At 39.7% G+C, this 15,940-nt stretch overlaps 1 protein-coding gene across 1 annotated transcript in view; it reads right to left on the bottom strand.

The window, feature by feature from the left end:
- ITGB8 (integrin subunit beta 8) overlaps positions 1-15,940 on the bottom strand; it is a 321,665-nt gene that overhangs the window by 17,252 nt on the left and 288,473 nt on the right. The window contains 3 exon segments of the mRNA XM_030201630.1: positions 7,879-7,956; positions 7,959-7,978; positions 14,175-14,397. Of these exon segments, the coding sequence (XP_030057490.1) occupies positions 7,879-7,956; positions 7,959-7,978; positions 14,175-14,397 (321 nt within the window).

Here is a 15,940-nt window from a genome sequence, read left to right as displayed (position 1 = left end):
TCTGGGAAATCGCTGCGGTAAAGGGGAGGCCTCAGCCCATGGTGAATCCATACACCGATGCTACCTCGGGGCCCACTTTTACAGCAGCTTTGTAAAAGAGGCCTTTAATGAATTATCTAAATATTATCCATAACATGAACATGATCTTTCACTGATAAGGCTATGCCAGCTATTTTAACTGTATTATGTACATCAGGGTTAGGTGGTTTCCCTACTCAGAAAACTTCAGTTTCGCTAGGATTCAAGAGGTGTGGTAGCTATGTTAGTCCACTTTTAAAGGTAATCAACAGAAATAAAACAAAATAAAACATGGAGAAGAAAATAAGATGATACCTTTTTTATTGGACATAACTTAATACATTTCTTGATTAGCTTTCGAAGGTTGCCCTTCTTCGTCAGACCGGAAATAAGCAAATGTTGGTAGATGACAGTATATATATGAGTGAAACATCAAAGCATTTTTCAGTGACAGTCTAACAGGATGGGGGTGGATAGGTGAGAGAAGGGTGATAAACAGAGCAATACAACTTTATGGTTTATAATGGGCTAGAAAACCCAGATCTTTGTTAAGTCCTGTCTGGTGGGTGTCAAAATATTTAATCTTTCTGACTTCAAAGGTCTTACGTTCCTGTATTGTTTTAAAGTTACCTTTCAGGATTCTTACTAAGAAATCACTGGTACAGTGTTCTAGTTTTGTAAAGTGCTGCCCCATAGGAGTGGAATCCTGGCTAGCACTAGCATTTTTCATGTGATGTCTATGTAAATTAAATTTCGTCTTTAGCATCTGGCTTGTGTCTCCAATATAGCATCCTTCGTCACATTTTTTACCCTGAATGATGTATACCACATTGGAAGATGAGCATGTAAAGGATTCCTTTATGTTGAATATTTTTCCTTTGTGAATGACTGTGGGATCCTGAGAAATGTTTTGGCATAGCTTGCAGCTGGATCTATGGCAAGGATGTGTGCCATTCTTTTCTTTTTGAGTCTGTGTTGGGAGCTAACTTCTGTGTGGCTGTAGGAAAGTCAGCACTGGTGGGGATGGGAATATCTCTTTCAGTAATTCATCCTTCTAGAGTACAGGCTGAAGATCTTTTATGATTTTTCTTAATTTTTCCAGCTCTGGGTTGTATGGCACTATAAGGGGGATTCTGTCTCTGTTTTTTTTTCTTTGTACTGTAGCAGATTTCCCCTAGGTGTTTTGAGGGAGAAGGAAATATTCTTGGAGATTATTTTGGGGTTGTAGCCTTTCTGTTCGAAGGATGCAGTCAGGATTTCAAGGTGTCTGTCTCTGTCCCTTGGGTCAGAGCAGATAAGGTGGTATCTTGTGGCTTGGCTGTAAATAATGGATCTCTTTGTATGTGAAGGGTGGAAGCTGGAGTTGTGGAGGTAGCTGCATCTGTCTGTGGGTTTCTTGTATATAGATGTTTGTATATAGCCATCGCTGATTGAAATCGTGGTGTCCAAAAAATTGACTTTTTCTGGGGAGTAGTCAATTTTGAATCTGATTGTAGGATGGTATGTATTGAAGGAATTGTAAAATTGTTTCAGAGTTTCTTCCCCCTCAGTCCAAATCATAAAAATGTCATTGATGTACCGGTAGTATTTTAGGGGTTTGGTCTGGTATGTATTCAGAAATGTCTCTTCCAGCTCAGCCATAAAAAGGTTGGCATATTGGGGTGCTGAGATTCAAGAAAAGTTTGCTTATAGGTAGCCAGTTTTGAGTTACTTTAAATTTCAAGGAAAGACAACGTGGTCATTTGCATGGACTTTTGGAAATGATTAATTGGATATCATTTGAATAGAAACAACAATGATATCTGAATTTTGAAATGAGGCATAGTGGTCTCCAATAAGATTAAATAGTAATAGTGAAATCATTGAGCCTTGTTGGCGTTAAAAGAAAATTGTCCAGTATATCCAATTGTTGATGATCCACCAGAAAAGACCTACCTGACTGGAGAGGTCACCTCCTAACCACCAAACCCTCAACTCAATCAAGTGTATAGTACTGAAGGCGGCATTCATATGTAAGTGTATTAAAGCAATTGCAGCAGGTGCTGCAAAGTCCAGCTATTCCTGCAGAATGTTGTCTTTCTCCACAAAATGGCCATGGAAGAATAGGGTCAGAAGCTTAGAAAGGGATAGAAGCATTAGCATCAGTGTCCTCTGAGAATCAATTCTTCTTATGAGCGTGGAGATAGTGTCATATGTTGAATTGAATGGAACTATAGTATATCACTAGGCCCAGGAAAAACAGGGAAAGGGAAGAGCCCAAGGAATTGTGCTCCACCTGTGAGTGGATCTTCAAAATTCTGAAGAGGGGCTTTGACACCTCCTGTTACTAGATTGTGTCCTGCTTGATAGTGGCTAACACTGATAGGTGGTATAGCAAATTCTCAAAAAACAAACTAGATAATCATTTGGAAGAGAAAATTAAATTGTGAGACTACTAATATCTAAAAATGATTACATTTGCATTAAAATTTATAGACCACCATTCTTGATGCAGCCCAAAAATGATTACAACAGCAATAAAAATGCAACATCAGAATCTGAACAGCACAATAAGAAAAGCACAATATATTCAATATGATATGTTTTAGGGTAATACCTAGCACGTATTTTATAAAGAACACATATAAATCAGGCCTTCATCTATGCTCCAAACATCATCTGCCCTCAAATGCACCTGCACTGGAGACACATACAAGAATTTGTATTCTTGTCCTCACACGAAGTTCTACACATGGTTATTTTTTATAAAGGCAATATCTCCAAATATCTAATCAACAAATGTTGCAATACAATTTATTTCCACACTAATGGATGAGAATATAAATTATAAAATATAAAATAAAGAGGAAAAAGGCCTCCAAGATCTGCCGTGTTCACTGGACAAGGCCAGGATAAATTTAGCACAGACACAGACTATCCTTCATCATAGGCCTAAAAAAACCTTCAAATAATTTATTTAAATATTTTTTTATTCCGTTTTTCATTTCTTCATCACAAGTCTTCTAAATTATCATAGTTATAGAAATTTTCATTCACATCAGGATAGCCTTCAAAGCATATTATTTCTGCCAATGCTAAACACTGCAATCATCAGCACTTATCTGCTAATTCTCAACAACTCCTGTTTTGAATTTGTGCTTTATCAGGTGAATGCATTTCACTGTGCCTTCATTCTGTAGTAAAATAGAAATGCTAACTGCGAACTAAACATCCGGAGACAATCAAATAGTGCAAACAGCAGAGTTCTTAAAAAGAAAGGACTTACTTCTTACAATCTGTTTTTTCGGCTCCTTTCTCTCACACACTGGTTTCAGCACAAATTGCGCCTGAATAAAACCAGAACGCCGACTTCAAAATGTGCCAATCAGCTGCTCGCTGAAATCCCCCAATCAGTTGTTGTTACAAAATCATTTTCTACGGGAACTTCAAAGACATTTATAAAACCGCCATCAATTCTATGGAAGAATTTAATCCATTTGGTTCAAGTAACCCTTGAATCCACTTCTGTTCCTTTTGTCTCTACAAACAGTCACTGTCTCCTCCCTGCAAGGACTCTTAACACAAAGCATCTTAAATCCGTAAATGTGTGATTTCTTAATTTACAGTGCATAACTAAAGACACTCTTAAGTTTGGAGCAAGCAATACATGACTTATGTTCTGTAAGTCGGATCTTCAAACTTCTTGATGTTTTCCCAACATAAAATTTGTGACAAGGGCACCTTAACACATAAAGAACAGATGTAGAATCACAGTCTGTTCTTGATAATAACTTGTTTTCCCATCAACCGGATTGTAGAACTCAGTACATGCCTGCATAATTATGCACATCTTGCATTTACCACAACTCAAATGACCCCTTTCAGCTTGGGAGGTAACAGATGTCATTGATGGTAACTCAGCTGGACACAATAGTTCTTTTAAATTTTTTTCTCTTGAAAAAGCTATGCATAAACTGTGTTGCTAAAACAGCGGGTGTGTCTTCATAATATCATGGCATTGTCCAGTGAACACAGCAGAAACTTTGAAGTCTTTTTCCTTATTTTAATTTTATAATTTATATTCTCATCTATTAGTGTGGAAATAAATTGTATTGCAGCATTGTTGATTAGATATACTGGCACATACCCATGAAAAAGGTTAAAAATAAACCTTTACAAAATTACTCCTAAAGTTAATAAATATATCCCACTGAGAATAACCGGTCTTGTAAAATGTAATGATTAGTGCAGCAGTTTGTGGACCTGGAGAACTGGGTTCAATTCCCACTGCTGCTTGATGGTCAGCAGCGGGTTGAGATCCTGGCGAAACAGGATCAATTACCTCTGGAGCTCCGTGTGAGCTTGGGCAAGTCACTTAATCCTCAGTTGCTCCAGGTACAATAGTAGTACAATGTACTACTTAGACTGTGAGCCCACTAGGGACAGATCCAGTACCTGCAAATGAACCTGTAAACCACTTACGTCTATGCGGTATATAAATACTTAAATGAATGAAAGCAATTAGGTGCCCTTTTTCTAAACTGCAGTAAAACTTAGCCTTAGAGTGCCCTTATATGGTTCTTTCCCAGGCACAAAAGTCATTTTTTTGTGGCTGTGAAATAGCCATTTTTCTATTTATTTCATTAATGACCATGCACTTGTTGCTATTAGTGTGTCAGCATTTTTAAAAATTACAGCAGGAGCATTTATTGCCACTTATTTTGTAGGTGGTAAGGGCTCCCATGTTATCTGAGCACTAACCAGTTAGCATGTAGATGCACTAACCAGTTAGTACATCTACAGATGGTGAGCCCTTGGACGGCCGCCGGATCCTCAACCCAAAGGCCAGGAGGCCTAGACAGATGGAAGACGAGTCACTCTGGAGTAGGGTAGAAGGCAAGAACTAGAAGCAGGAACTGCAGACAGGCAGACTTAGAAGGAGCTGGAGCCTGGATCTGGAGACAAGGCAGATTTGGTAGGAGCTGGAGGCAGGAACTGGAGACAGGCAGGCATGGCAGAAACCTAGATCAGAAGCTGGCGACCAGAACTGGAGACAAGGTGGACTTGGCAAAACATGCAAAGACAAGGCAGGCAGATGTTGCAAAGGCAGGGAGGGGAGGGCTGGCTGCCTTAAATAGTTGAAATGATGACATCATCAGGAAGCACCAGGAGCAGCCAGTCCTTAGAAAAAGGAGCATGGAGGATGCCACAGTGTGGGGAACCTGCCTGCACAACGCAGCTGCCATGAGGCATGTGGCAAGGAGGGTCCGACCACACACCGGTGCAGCCATGTGAGTATTCCATGATCCCTAAGTAGGGAGTCTGGAACATGATGATGGCTGTGACAGTACCTGCCCCTCAAGGCCCTTGTCATCACCTCAGTGGGTCCAGGTTTCCAGGGAAAGCTTCAGTGGAATTGGTGGAGATGGGTTGGAGTGTGGATTTGATTCGCTGGCACCCAAGAATTCTCCTCTGGACTGTAACCTTTCCAGGTGATGAGCTATTGTAGTCTGCCTCATACCCTCTGGGAGTCAATGATATTCTGAACCTCAAATCTTCATCAGGTTTGGCATCCACAGGCAGGGGTGCTAGGGGAATCCTGGTATTCTTCCCTAGTACAAAAGGTTTCAACAGGGACACATGGAAAGTGTCATGAATCTGTAAGTTGGTGGGTAATTTCAGCTGGTATGTCTCTGGACTCACCTTAACAATAACTGGGCAAGGCCTGATGAATCGGGGAGCAAACTTGACAGAATGGGTCTTCAGACATAGATTCTGCGTGGACAGCCACACGAGGTCTCCTGCATGAAGTAGGATGGCCTGCATCAAGAGATTTTGCGTTGTCTCCTAGATCTGAGAGAGGGATTTGATGGCGACTTTGCCGCAGGATCCTCCAGCATCAGCAGAATGTGCATAGGTGCTCGGGGGTGTTGGCTGAAGACTATCCAAAAGAGAGAGGCTTCAGTAGATTTGCTTAAATGGTTCTGCCCAGGGTAACAGCCAGGACCGTTATTATGCAGGGTGGAGATGTACGTGCACAGAAAGTTTTTCAGAATTTGGTTAATTCTCTTCGTTTGTCCATTGGTCTGTGGATGGTATCCAGACAAAAATCCAGATGGACTTGAAGTGAACTGTGGAATCTTCGACAGAATCTGAATGAAACAGTGGCTAGCATATCTGGGTTTAAAACAGTTTGGACAAGTTCACTGAACATAAGAGTCCATCTAGCTCAGTATCCTGCAAACAGTGACCATGCCAGATCAGAAGTACCTGGCAAAAACCCAATTAGATGCAACATTTCATGCTACCAATCCCAGGGCAAGCAGTAGCTTCCCCATGTCTGTCACAATAGCAGACTATGGACTTTTCTTCCAGGAATTTGTCCAAACCTTTTTAAACCCAGATACGCTAACTGCTGTTACCACCTCCTCCGGCAAGAGTTCCAGAGCTTAACTATCGTTGAGTGAAAAAATATTTCCTCCTGTTTGTTTTAAAAGTATTTCCATGCAACTTCCTCAAGTGTCCCCTAGTCTTTGCACTTTTGGAATAAGTAAAAATTAATTACTTCTACTCCTTCTACACCACTCAGGATTTTGTAGACCTCAATCATATCTCCCAACATCCGTCTCTTTTCCAAGCTGAAGAGCCTAACCTCGTTAGCCTTTCCTCATATAAGAGGAGTTCCATCCCCTTTATCATTTGGTTGCACTTCTTTGAACCTTTTCTAATTCCGCTATATCTTTTTGAGATATGGCGACCAGAACTGAATGCAATATCCAAGGTGCGGATCGCACTATAGAGTGATACAGAGGCATTATAGTATTTTTGGTCTTATTCACCATCCCTTTCTAATAATCTAATAATTCCTAGCATCCTGTTTGCTTTTTTCGCTGCCACCGCACACTGAGATTTCAGCATATTATCTATAACAGCAGCTACTTCACTTACATTTCATTAATAGACTGCTATCTCAGGACCAAAAAAAAAAAAAAAAAAGAGACTCACTCAATGTGATGTACAAATTATAATCATACTAAGCACACAAAAATAAAGCACGCATGACAAAATGTCAGTGTTAACTAATCATCTGTCCCCTATGACCATAATTCCAGTTTAGCAGAGAAGAGAGGGTCCAAAAGTATGCCAAACACAGCAACACAAAGAAGCACAAAAGGGCCTCCAGAACTGGAACAATGGTACAACCTTTCTCATTTGGTGATTTTTCAGAATTCCACTGCAGCTTTTCGGAAGTGTCTGGTATAATCTACCTGAGACTTTAAATCAGTTTTTTGGAACCTAATCACATTTTTTGGAAGTAGTTGGTACAATCAGCTTGAGACTAAGGTTTTTAAGAAATATTAATCTTGACCCCTGAGGCAGGCACTGTTGAGCACCGAAACACGGCCCGTGTCAGGTCCATTTCATTAAAGATTGTACCATTGTTCCAGTTCTGGAGGCCCTTTTGTGCCTCTTTGTGTTGAATATTCCAGTTTAACCATACTGTTAAAAGACGTTAGCCCAAGTGCATTGCTCCAGCCATCTTGCCCATCTATGTCATATGAAAACAGCCATGATTTTACTTTCTTCCTGAATGATAAATAATTTAATTCCTGCTTAATGGAATCCAGAAGAGGGTTCAACAGCCCAAGAGCAACCACAGAGAAATTTCTGGTTTGGGTTGATACATATCATGCCTTCCTAGCAGTGGGCAAACAGAGCAAAGCTGCCTAAGAAGAACAAGGATAATACCATTTCAATTTATTATGTTGATAGTGGACCCTAATGATTTTACACTTGAAAGATGAAGCAGTCAGCCAGTGTCACATACACAATAAAGGAATTGTAGATTCTCCCTTACTTATCTTATGAAATATTACATACCCCATACTTGGTCAATGTAGTAAATCCGATTAGGGCACAAAGCTTTACATTGATCATTTGTAGTTGAAGAAAGATTGAAATATTGCATTGCACACAATTCCTGTGATTGAAACAGAATTGGACAAGCTTTATAAAAGAAAATAAATTTATTTAAAGTAGTTTATGTGTAAATATGCTGCAATAGAGAATATTGGCTTTTTTTAAAATACTAAATTCTAGTATATGCAATGTATAAGAAAAATCCAGGTTTCCATGAAGACCATATCCCCATATCCAAGCAGTGTCTGTGATACTGCAGGTAATCTTCATCTGTTCAAGATGTCTTTTTGAGAAAATTGTAATAAACAATTTATAATAATAGCAGACCCATTTTTGATTAAAACATGGGAATCAATGCTTTCAAAGCTAATGATTGTAGTGGTTGTGTCAGTGTAGGCGAAAGAAAGTGCACCCTAAAGGACAGCTAGCACTGAAAATGTGATCGTGTTGGTGCTTCTTTGTTTCAGAAAGATAAGTTTTATTTCATGTTATTTCACTTTATTGTTATATATTTGATTTATTGTACTTGACTACAGGGAAGATGCTATTGTGTATGTCTATATTTCCCCACACCTAGTTTGAAAGATTTTGTATACTGGAGTATTTATAAAGACACATAAGTACTTACGGGCTCCTCTTCCTTAGGTGTGTTAACCGGATTAAGTGTGTGGTAATGAAGAGGCGCATACTACATGCTAAGATGACCATTTTATTCCTACAAGTTTCTTAGCAGTTAGCATGTGCTATTCATTAGCATGCACTAAATCCATTAGCACACCTTAGTAAAGTAGCCCTATATCTCTTTATAAAATAGTCTACAAAATACGCACCTTCTTGTCCTCTCCATCTAGGCAACTTTTATAAAATGATCTTTAAAGTAGAAAGAGTGAATTTCACCATTTTCAAACCCACTTCCTAAAATGATATTGTCCATGGGGTTTCAACAGAGTGCTTTCCACCTTGAGATTGAGTGGCATCTGCTGGAGCAGCTGGTACAGGAGCCAACAAGGAGGAGGAAAATTCTAGACCTAGTCCTTAGTGGAGTGCATAATCTGGTGCAGGAATAATGGTGATGGGGCCCGCTTGATACAGTGATCATAATATAATCAGATTTGATATCGGCTTTGGAGTAAATACACACAGAAAATCCAATACGTTACCATTTAACTTTCAAAAAGGAGACTATTATAAATGAGAAGAACAGTAAAAATGAGAAGAACAGTAAAACTTACAGGAGCAGTTGAGAAGGTCAAAAATTTACATCACGCGTGGATACTCTTAAAAATACTATCCTGGAAGCCTAGGCCAAATATATTCTGTGTATTAAAAAGGAGGAAGGAGATCAAACGACAACCGGCATAGTTAAAAGTGAGGTGAAGGAAGCTATTAGAGCTAAAAGAAAATCCTTCAGAAAATGGAAGAAGGATCTGACTGAAAATAATAAGAACAGCATAAGGAATGGCAAAAGTCAAATGCAAACGCTGATAAGGAAGCAAAGAGGGACTTTGAAAAAAGATTGCGTTACAACACAGTTATTTTCCTTAGGTATATTAAAAGCAAGAAGCCAGCAAAAGAATCAGTTGGACCACTAGAAGACTGAGGGGTAAAAGGGCCACTAAGGGAAGACAAAGCCATAGTGGAGAGATTAAATGAATTCTTTGCTTCGGTCTTCACTAAGGAAGATTTGGGAGAGATACAGTTGCCAGAAAAGATATTCAAAGCTGACGGTCAGAGAAACTGAATTAAATCTCTATAACCTTGGAGGACGTAATGGGGCAATTTGACAAACTGAAGAGTAGCAAATCTCCTGGATTGGATGGTATTCATCCCAGAGTAATGACAGAACTGAAAAATGAACTTGCAGAACTATTGTTAGTTATATGTAATTTATCTTCAAAATCAAGCATGGATTCAGAAGGTTGAAGGGTGGCCAAAGTAACGCTGATTTTTAAAAAAAGATTCTAGAGGTGATCCAGTCAATTATAGACCAGTGAGCCTGACATCGGTGCCAGGCAAAATGGTAGAGACTATTATAAAGAACAAAATTACAGAGTACATTCAAAAGCATGGATTAATGAGACAAAGCCAACATGGATTTAGTCAAGGGAAATCTTGCCTCACCAATCTATTACATTTCTTTGAAGGGTGAACAAACATGCGAATAAAGGTGAGCGGTTCGATATTATGTATCTGGATTTTCAAAAGGAATTGACCAAGTACCTCATGAAAGACTTCAGAGAAAATTGGAGAGTCATGGAATAGGAGGTAGTGTACTATTGTAGATTAAAAACTGGTTAAAAGATGGAAAACAGAGAGTAGGGTTAAATGGTAAGTATTCTCAATGGAGAAGTGTAGATAGTGGTGCTTCCCAGGGGTCTTTGCTTTTTAACATATTTGTAAATGATCTAGAGATGGGAGTAACTAGTGAGGTAATTAAATTTACTGACAACACAAGTTGTTAAATCACAAGAAGATTGTGAAAATTACAAGAGGACCTTATGAGACTAGGAGACTGGGTGTCTAAAAGGCAGACGACCTTCAATGTGAGCAAGTGCAAAGTGATGCATATGAGAAAGAGGAACCCAAACTATAGCTACGTAATGCAAGGTTCCGCATTAGGAGTCACTGACCAGGAAAGGGATCAAGGTGGCATCATTGATGATACATTAAAACCCTCTGCTAAGTGTGTGGCATCAGCTAAGAAAGCAAATAGAATGTTAGGTATTATTAGGAAAGGAATGAAAAACAAAAATGAGGATGTTACAGTGCCTTTGTATCGCTCCATGGTGCGACCACACCTCAAATACTGTGTGCAATTCTGGTCATTGCATCTCAAAAAAAGATATAGTGGAATTAGATAAGGTACAGAGAAAGGCGATGAAAATCTGAGGGGAGATATGATAGACGTCTATAAAATAATAAGTGGAATGGGAATGGGTTAACGTGAATCGGTTGTTTACTCTTTCCAAAAATACTAGGACTAGGGTGCACACAGTAAAGCTACAAAGTAGTAAATTTACAACAAATTAGAGAAAATATTTCTTCACTCATGTGTAATTAAACTTTGGAATTCGTTGCCAGGGAAAGTGTTAAAAGAATTTTACCAATGATACTCACGAACACCACGAGACCAAGTCAGGCTTAAGCAGTTTTATTTCTTGCAAGGAGACAAATCCAGCATACCCTCATGAAGTTGTCTGCCCTCCCCATACCTTCCCATTTCTTATATACCTTTTTAGACTCTCATCTACTTGCAGCTGTACATGAAGCATATCTTTTAAGCTTGGATGAACATGTTACAGTTTTAGACCATTAGGAGGTTTTTACAAGCTGCCAAAAAGCATATCTAAGAACATTCAGTTCTTCTTGTAACACACAAGGTCAGAAGCCGTTTCTTTTCTTATAATCTACACTTGTTTAGTATATGTTAAAATGATTAATTCAATGATTTCCCTACAGAAAGTAATAAAAGTAATAAGCTTAGCAGGGTTTAAAAAAGTTTTGGATAGCTTCCTAACAGAAACATCCATAAGCTATTATTTAAATGGCTTGGGGAAAATCCACTGCTTATTTCTAGGATAAGCAGCATAAAATATATTGCACTGTTTTGGGATCTTCCCAGGTACTTGTGACCTGGATTGGCCACAGGATGCTGGACTTGATGGACCTTTGGCCTGTCCTAGTATGGCAATACTTATGTACTTAAGAATTGTTTGCAAATGTCATCATTTATTGCTCTGAATTTTGAAGTTTTGGACAAGGTTCTACTGATTAGATTTTGTAATTCCAAATCATATTGAACACCAAATGACTTGATACAGCTGCTGTGTTTCGGCGCCAAAGCACCTGCCTCAGGAGTCTTATAATATATAGAATGATGCTTCCTTGTTTAGAAGCAAAGGTACTGTTGAAAATCCAAAGTTCGATATACTTCTGGAGTTCACCAAGGAGGTCCATTTGGAATTACATATCGTCTCCTTTGTTTGGAAAGAGCAAGCTTGTCCTACTCCTAAGTACTTAAGTATTGCCACACTGGGATAGACTAAAGGTCCATCAAGCCCAGCACCCTGTTTCCAACAGTGGCCAATCCAGGTCACAAATAACTGGCAAGATCCCAAAAAAGTACGAAACATTTTATACTGCTTATACAGAAATAGTGGATTTTTCCCAAGTTCAATTTAATAATGGTCAATAGACTTTCCATTAGGATGCCGGCCAAACCTTTTTAAAACTCTGCTAAGCTAACCGCCTTTACCACATTTTCTGGCAATGAATTCCAGAGCTGAATTATACGTTGAGTGAAGACACATTTTACTACTTTGTAGCTTCATCGCATGCCCCTAGTCCTAGTATTTTTGGAAAGCGTAAACAGATGCTTCACGTCTACCTGTTCCACTCCACTCATTTTTTTTATAGACCTCTATCATATCTCCCCTCAGCTGTCTTTCGCCAAGCTGAGAGCCCTAGCCAATTCAGCCTGTCCTGATAGGGAACTCGTCCCATCCCCTTATCATTTTCGTCGCCCTTCTCTGTATCTTTCTACTCCTTTTTTTGTTCGTCTGATTGACTTTCATAGGAATCCAGTGCACCTCCACTTTTTGTGGTTTCTGTACCAGTAAAATTTGCTTCCAGGACAAGGATGGGAAACACCTTTCTAGAATATTGGGTCATGATATAAGGCAGGAAGATAGGCAGGGTATAAAGATTTTCTTCACAGAAAGCAAATAGAATACTGAAATATTCTTCTTATTGAGGTGGTGCATGCAACAATATTATAAAAATGCAAGAAAGCATGGGACAAGCAAAATGGATCCTTAGTTGTTGCAAATAAGGATAAAGCCAAGATCAAGAACAGTATGCAGTGCTTGCAGGAGAAAGGAATACAATACATTAGGTAGACCTTGCAAGCTTTTTTTTTTGTCAATATATTATGGGGGAAATACTCAAACAGCCCCTATTGGTACAAACCCTGTAGGCACATTTTACCTACTGGATATTTACCTTTAATCAAAGCAAAACTACAGTAAATTAGTAGTTTTGCTTTGATTGTTGCTCCTAGAAAAGTACTGCAATCTTGTGCCTGCTTTTCCTGGGGTTTCTTGTTCTGTATGAATATTCAGAACTGCTCATTGCTGCCTCTCATCTAACCCACCAACAGGATCATGTCTGAAGTATAAAGTAACGCATGAGTGAACTTTAACCTGCACAGGTGGCGAGTACGTTTCAAAAGTGGCGTATCTCAGGGTAAAATGCTGTTTCACCTGCACAAAAGGCTTTGGAAGGGATTCCATACTTGGTGCCTCAGGTCTCGGGGGCCTCAATGCCGAGAGCTTATCGCCAATTTTATAATGGCATCCTGGCACCATGATTTCATTATAGAATACTGGTGTAAGTAAGTGTTTAAGTAGGCCCCATTATAAGCACAAATTGGCACACCTAGGTGCATCAAGTGATGAGTGTACTTTATAATATGCTATAAACTATGCACATATCTGGCAGATATGCCCATGGTCTGCCTTATGTGTCTGCCTTCTATGCAGTTAGGCGCAGGGGTTCTCAACCCCAGTCCTCAGGACCCATCTAGCTAGTCAGGTTTTCAGGATATCTACAATTAATATACATGAGATAAATCTGCATACAATGGAGCTAGTCCCAAAAAACAAAAGGCAATCGATCCGCAAGCTCCAAGATGGAAAAGATAAAAGCAGATCAGTAAGGTATATATGGACTTTTATTCATGCAAATAGCAATCTCCTCGTGTCACCCGACATTGGCTGTGTTTCACCCAAAAAGGGGTGCCTCAGAGGCTATCGTGTGGATTTAACTGGCAAACAACTATGTAGAACATCAGCCAACTGTTGACAGTGTCCACGTTGAAAAAAAAACAGCACAGATGTTATTGCAGAATTGAAATCCTTGTAGCTGATAGAGTGGTGTGTACAAACTCCTTTCATTATCACTGGAAAAATGGAGGTAGGGCATGCAAATCTAATCTCAAACATATTCACTGTAGGCATTCTGAAATCCTGACTGGCTAGGTGTGTCCTAAGGACTGGGTAGAGAACCCCTGCCTTACAGAATAACACCAAGTGCACAAAGACACCTAACTGCCAATTAATGGCGTATTTGACACACTTAAGTATGCCTACCTGTAGATACCACTTTTAGAACAGCTCCTTTTTGAAAATTCCCCATCTGTGATTTTATATTTCTATGATTTCAATTAGAAGAAAAGAAGACACACATATGAAGCATACCAGTTTTCTTCACAGGTGCTGCTACAAGAAGGACAGTGCTCACACAGAGTGCCAAAACTTCTGGGGTCAGTGCATTCACATGCTCCACATTTACAGATTCCTCTTCCACTGCAGATTTGGCCCTCTGAGTTTACACACTGCTTGGTTGATGATTGACACTCACAGCGATCACCTTCCCAGCCACTGAAACATTTGCAGTTACCAGCTTCACATTCACCATTACCTGCAATGTGAACAAACATTCAGTGCAAAAATCCCCTAAAATATTCAAATCAGAGTGAGCATGCTTGCTGTATAGTTATGGGGATCTATAGAAATCAGTACTTGTGATTTTTGATCATAAATAAAATTTTCCGTAAAGAAAACTTATTTAGCTTTAATAAAGACTGAGACTATACTTTCCCAGTTCTATTTTCAGATCCTTAGTCCAATCACTATATTATCAAAATTTGACTATTGTAATGCAATTTATGTTAGTCTAAATACTGCACAAGTCAGAAAATTACAAACAGCACAGAACACAGCAGCCGCCTAGTACTTAGAGCCCCTCGCTACTCCAAAGCGTCTCCCTTACTACTAAAATTACAATGTCTCCCAATAAATGCACTGATCACATTCAAATTATGTATATTAGCCTATAAATTATTTATGAATTATGTCCATATGTCTTAATTGAATTACTAAAACACAACGCATCAATATCTTCTAGAGACTTCCTGGTTCTCCACTTCCCAAACTGTAGTAAGCTCTAATATAAAACAATTCATAACGCTGGATTGTCTTACCAATAGACTAAGAAATCAAACTCCCTTCCTAAGAATATATGTCATACGACAGAGTATGCAGGCAAACACAGTGAAGGTGACACAAAGGATTTTAGAAAAAACGTCTGATGGACTCAAAGAGTTCACATCAGAAATTTTATTCAAACATATATGCAATGGACTCGACGCAAATTGTGTTTCGGCTGTGAGGGCATGCCTCAGGAGTCCCTGTATAGTACACAAGACGAACTTCTCTGCGTTCTATGGCATCTACTACCACAGTGTCTGCTACATTCTGCTCCTATTTAGATGTGCACTGTCTGGTGAACGACATACCAGATACTAGCAGGCCTATTTTCAAAGAGAAGGGCGCCCATCTTTCGACACAAATCGGAGATGGGCGTCCTTCTCCCAGGATCGCCCAAATTGGCATAATCGAAAGCTGATTTTGGTCGTCCCCAACTGCTTTCCGTCACGGGGACGATCAAAGTTCACGGGGGCGTGTCAGAAGCGTAGCGAAGCCAGGACTGGGGTGTGCCTAACACATGGGCGTCCTCGACCAATAATGGAAAAAAAGAAGGGCGTCCCTGACAAGCACTTTGGCGACTTTATTTGGTCCATTTTTTCTTACAACCAAGCCTCAAAAAGGTGCCTGAACTGACCAGATGACCACCGGAGGGAATCAGGGATGACCTCACCTTACTCCCCCAGTGGTCACTACCCCCTCCCACCCTAAAAAAAAATTAAAATATTTTTTCCAGCCTCTATGCCAGCCTCAAATATCATACCCAGCTCCATGACAGCAGTATGCAGGTCCCAGGAGCAGTTTTAGGGGGTACTGCAGTGCACTTCAGGCAGGTGGACCCAGGCCCATCCCCCACTACCTGTTACACTTGTGGTGGTAAATGTGAGCCCCCAAACCCACTGTACACACATCTAGGTGCCCCCCTTCATCCCTAAGGGCTATGGTAGTGGTGTACAGTTGTGGGGAGTGGGTTTTGG

Source organism: Microcaecilia unicolor, chromosome 1 (genome assembly GCF_901765095.1).
Source record: "Microcaecilia unicolor chromosome 1, aMicUni1.1, whole genome shotgun sequence".
Lineage (NCBI taxonomy): Eukaryota > Metazoa > Chordata > Amphibia > Gymnophiona > Siphonopidae > Microcaecilia > Microcaecilia unicolor.
The sequence above is the reverse complement of the archived record's forward strand: the minus strand, read 5'-3'. Positions and strand labels throughout refer to the sequence as shown.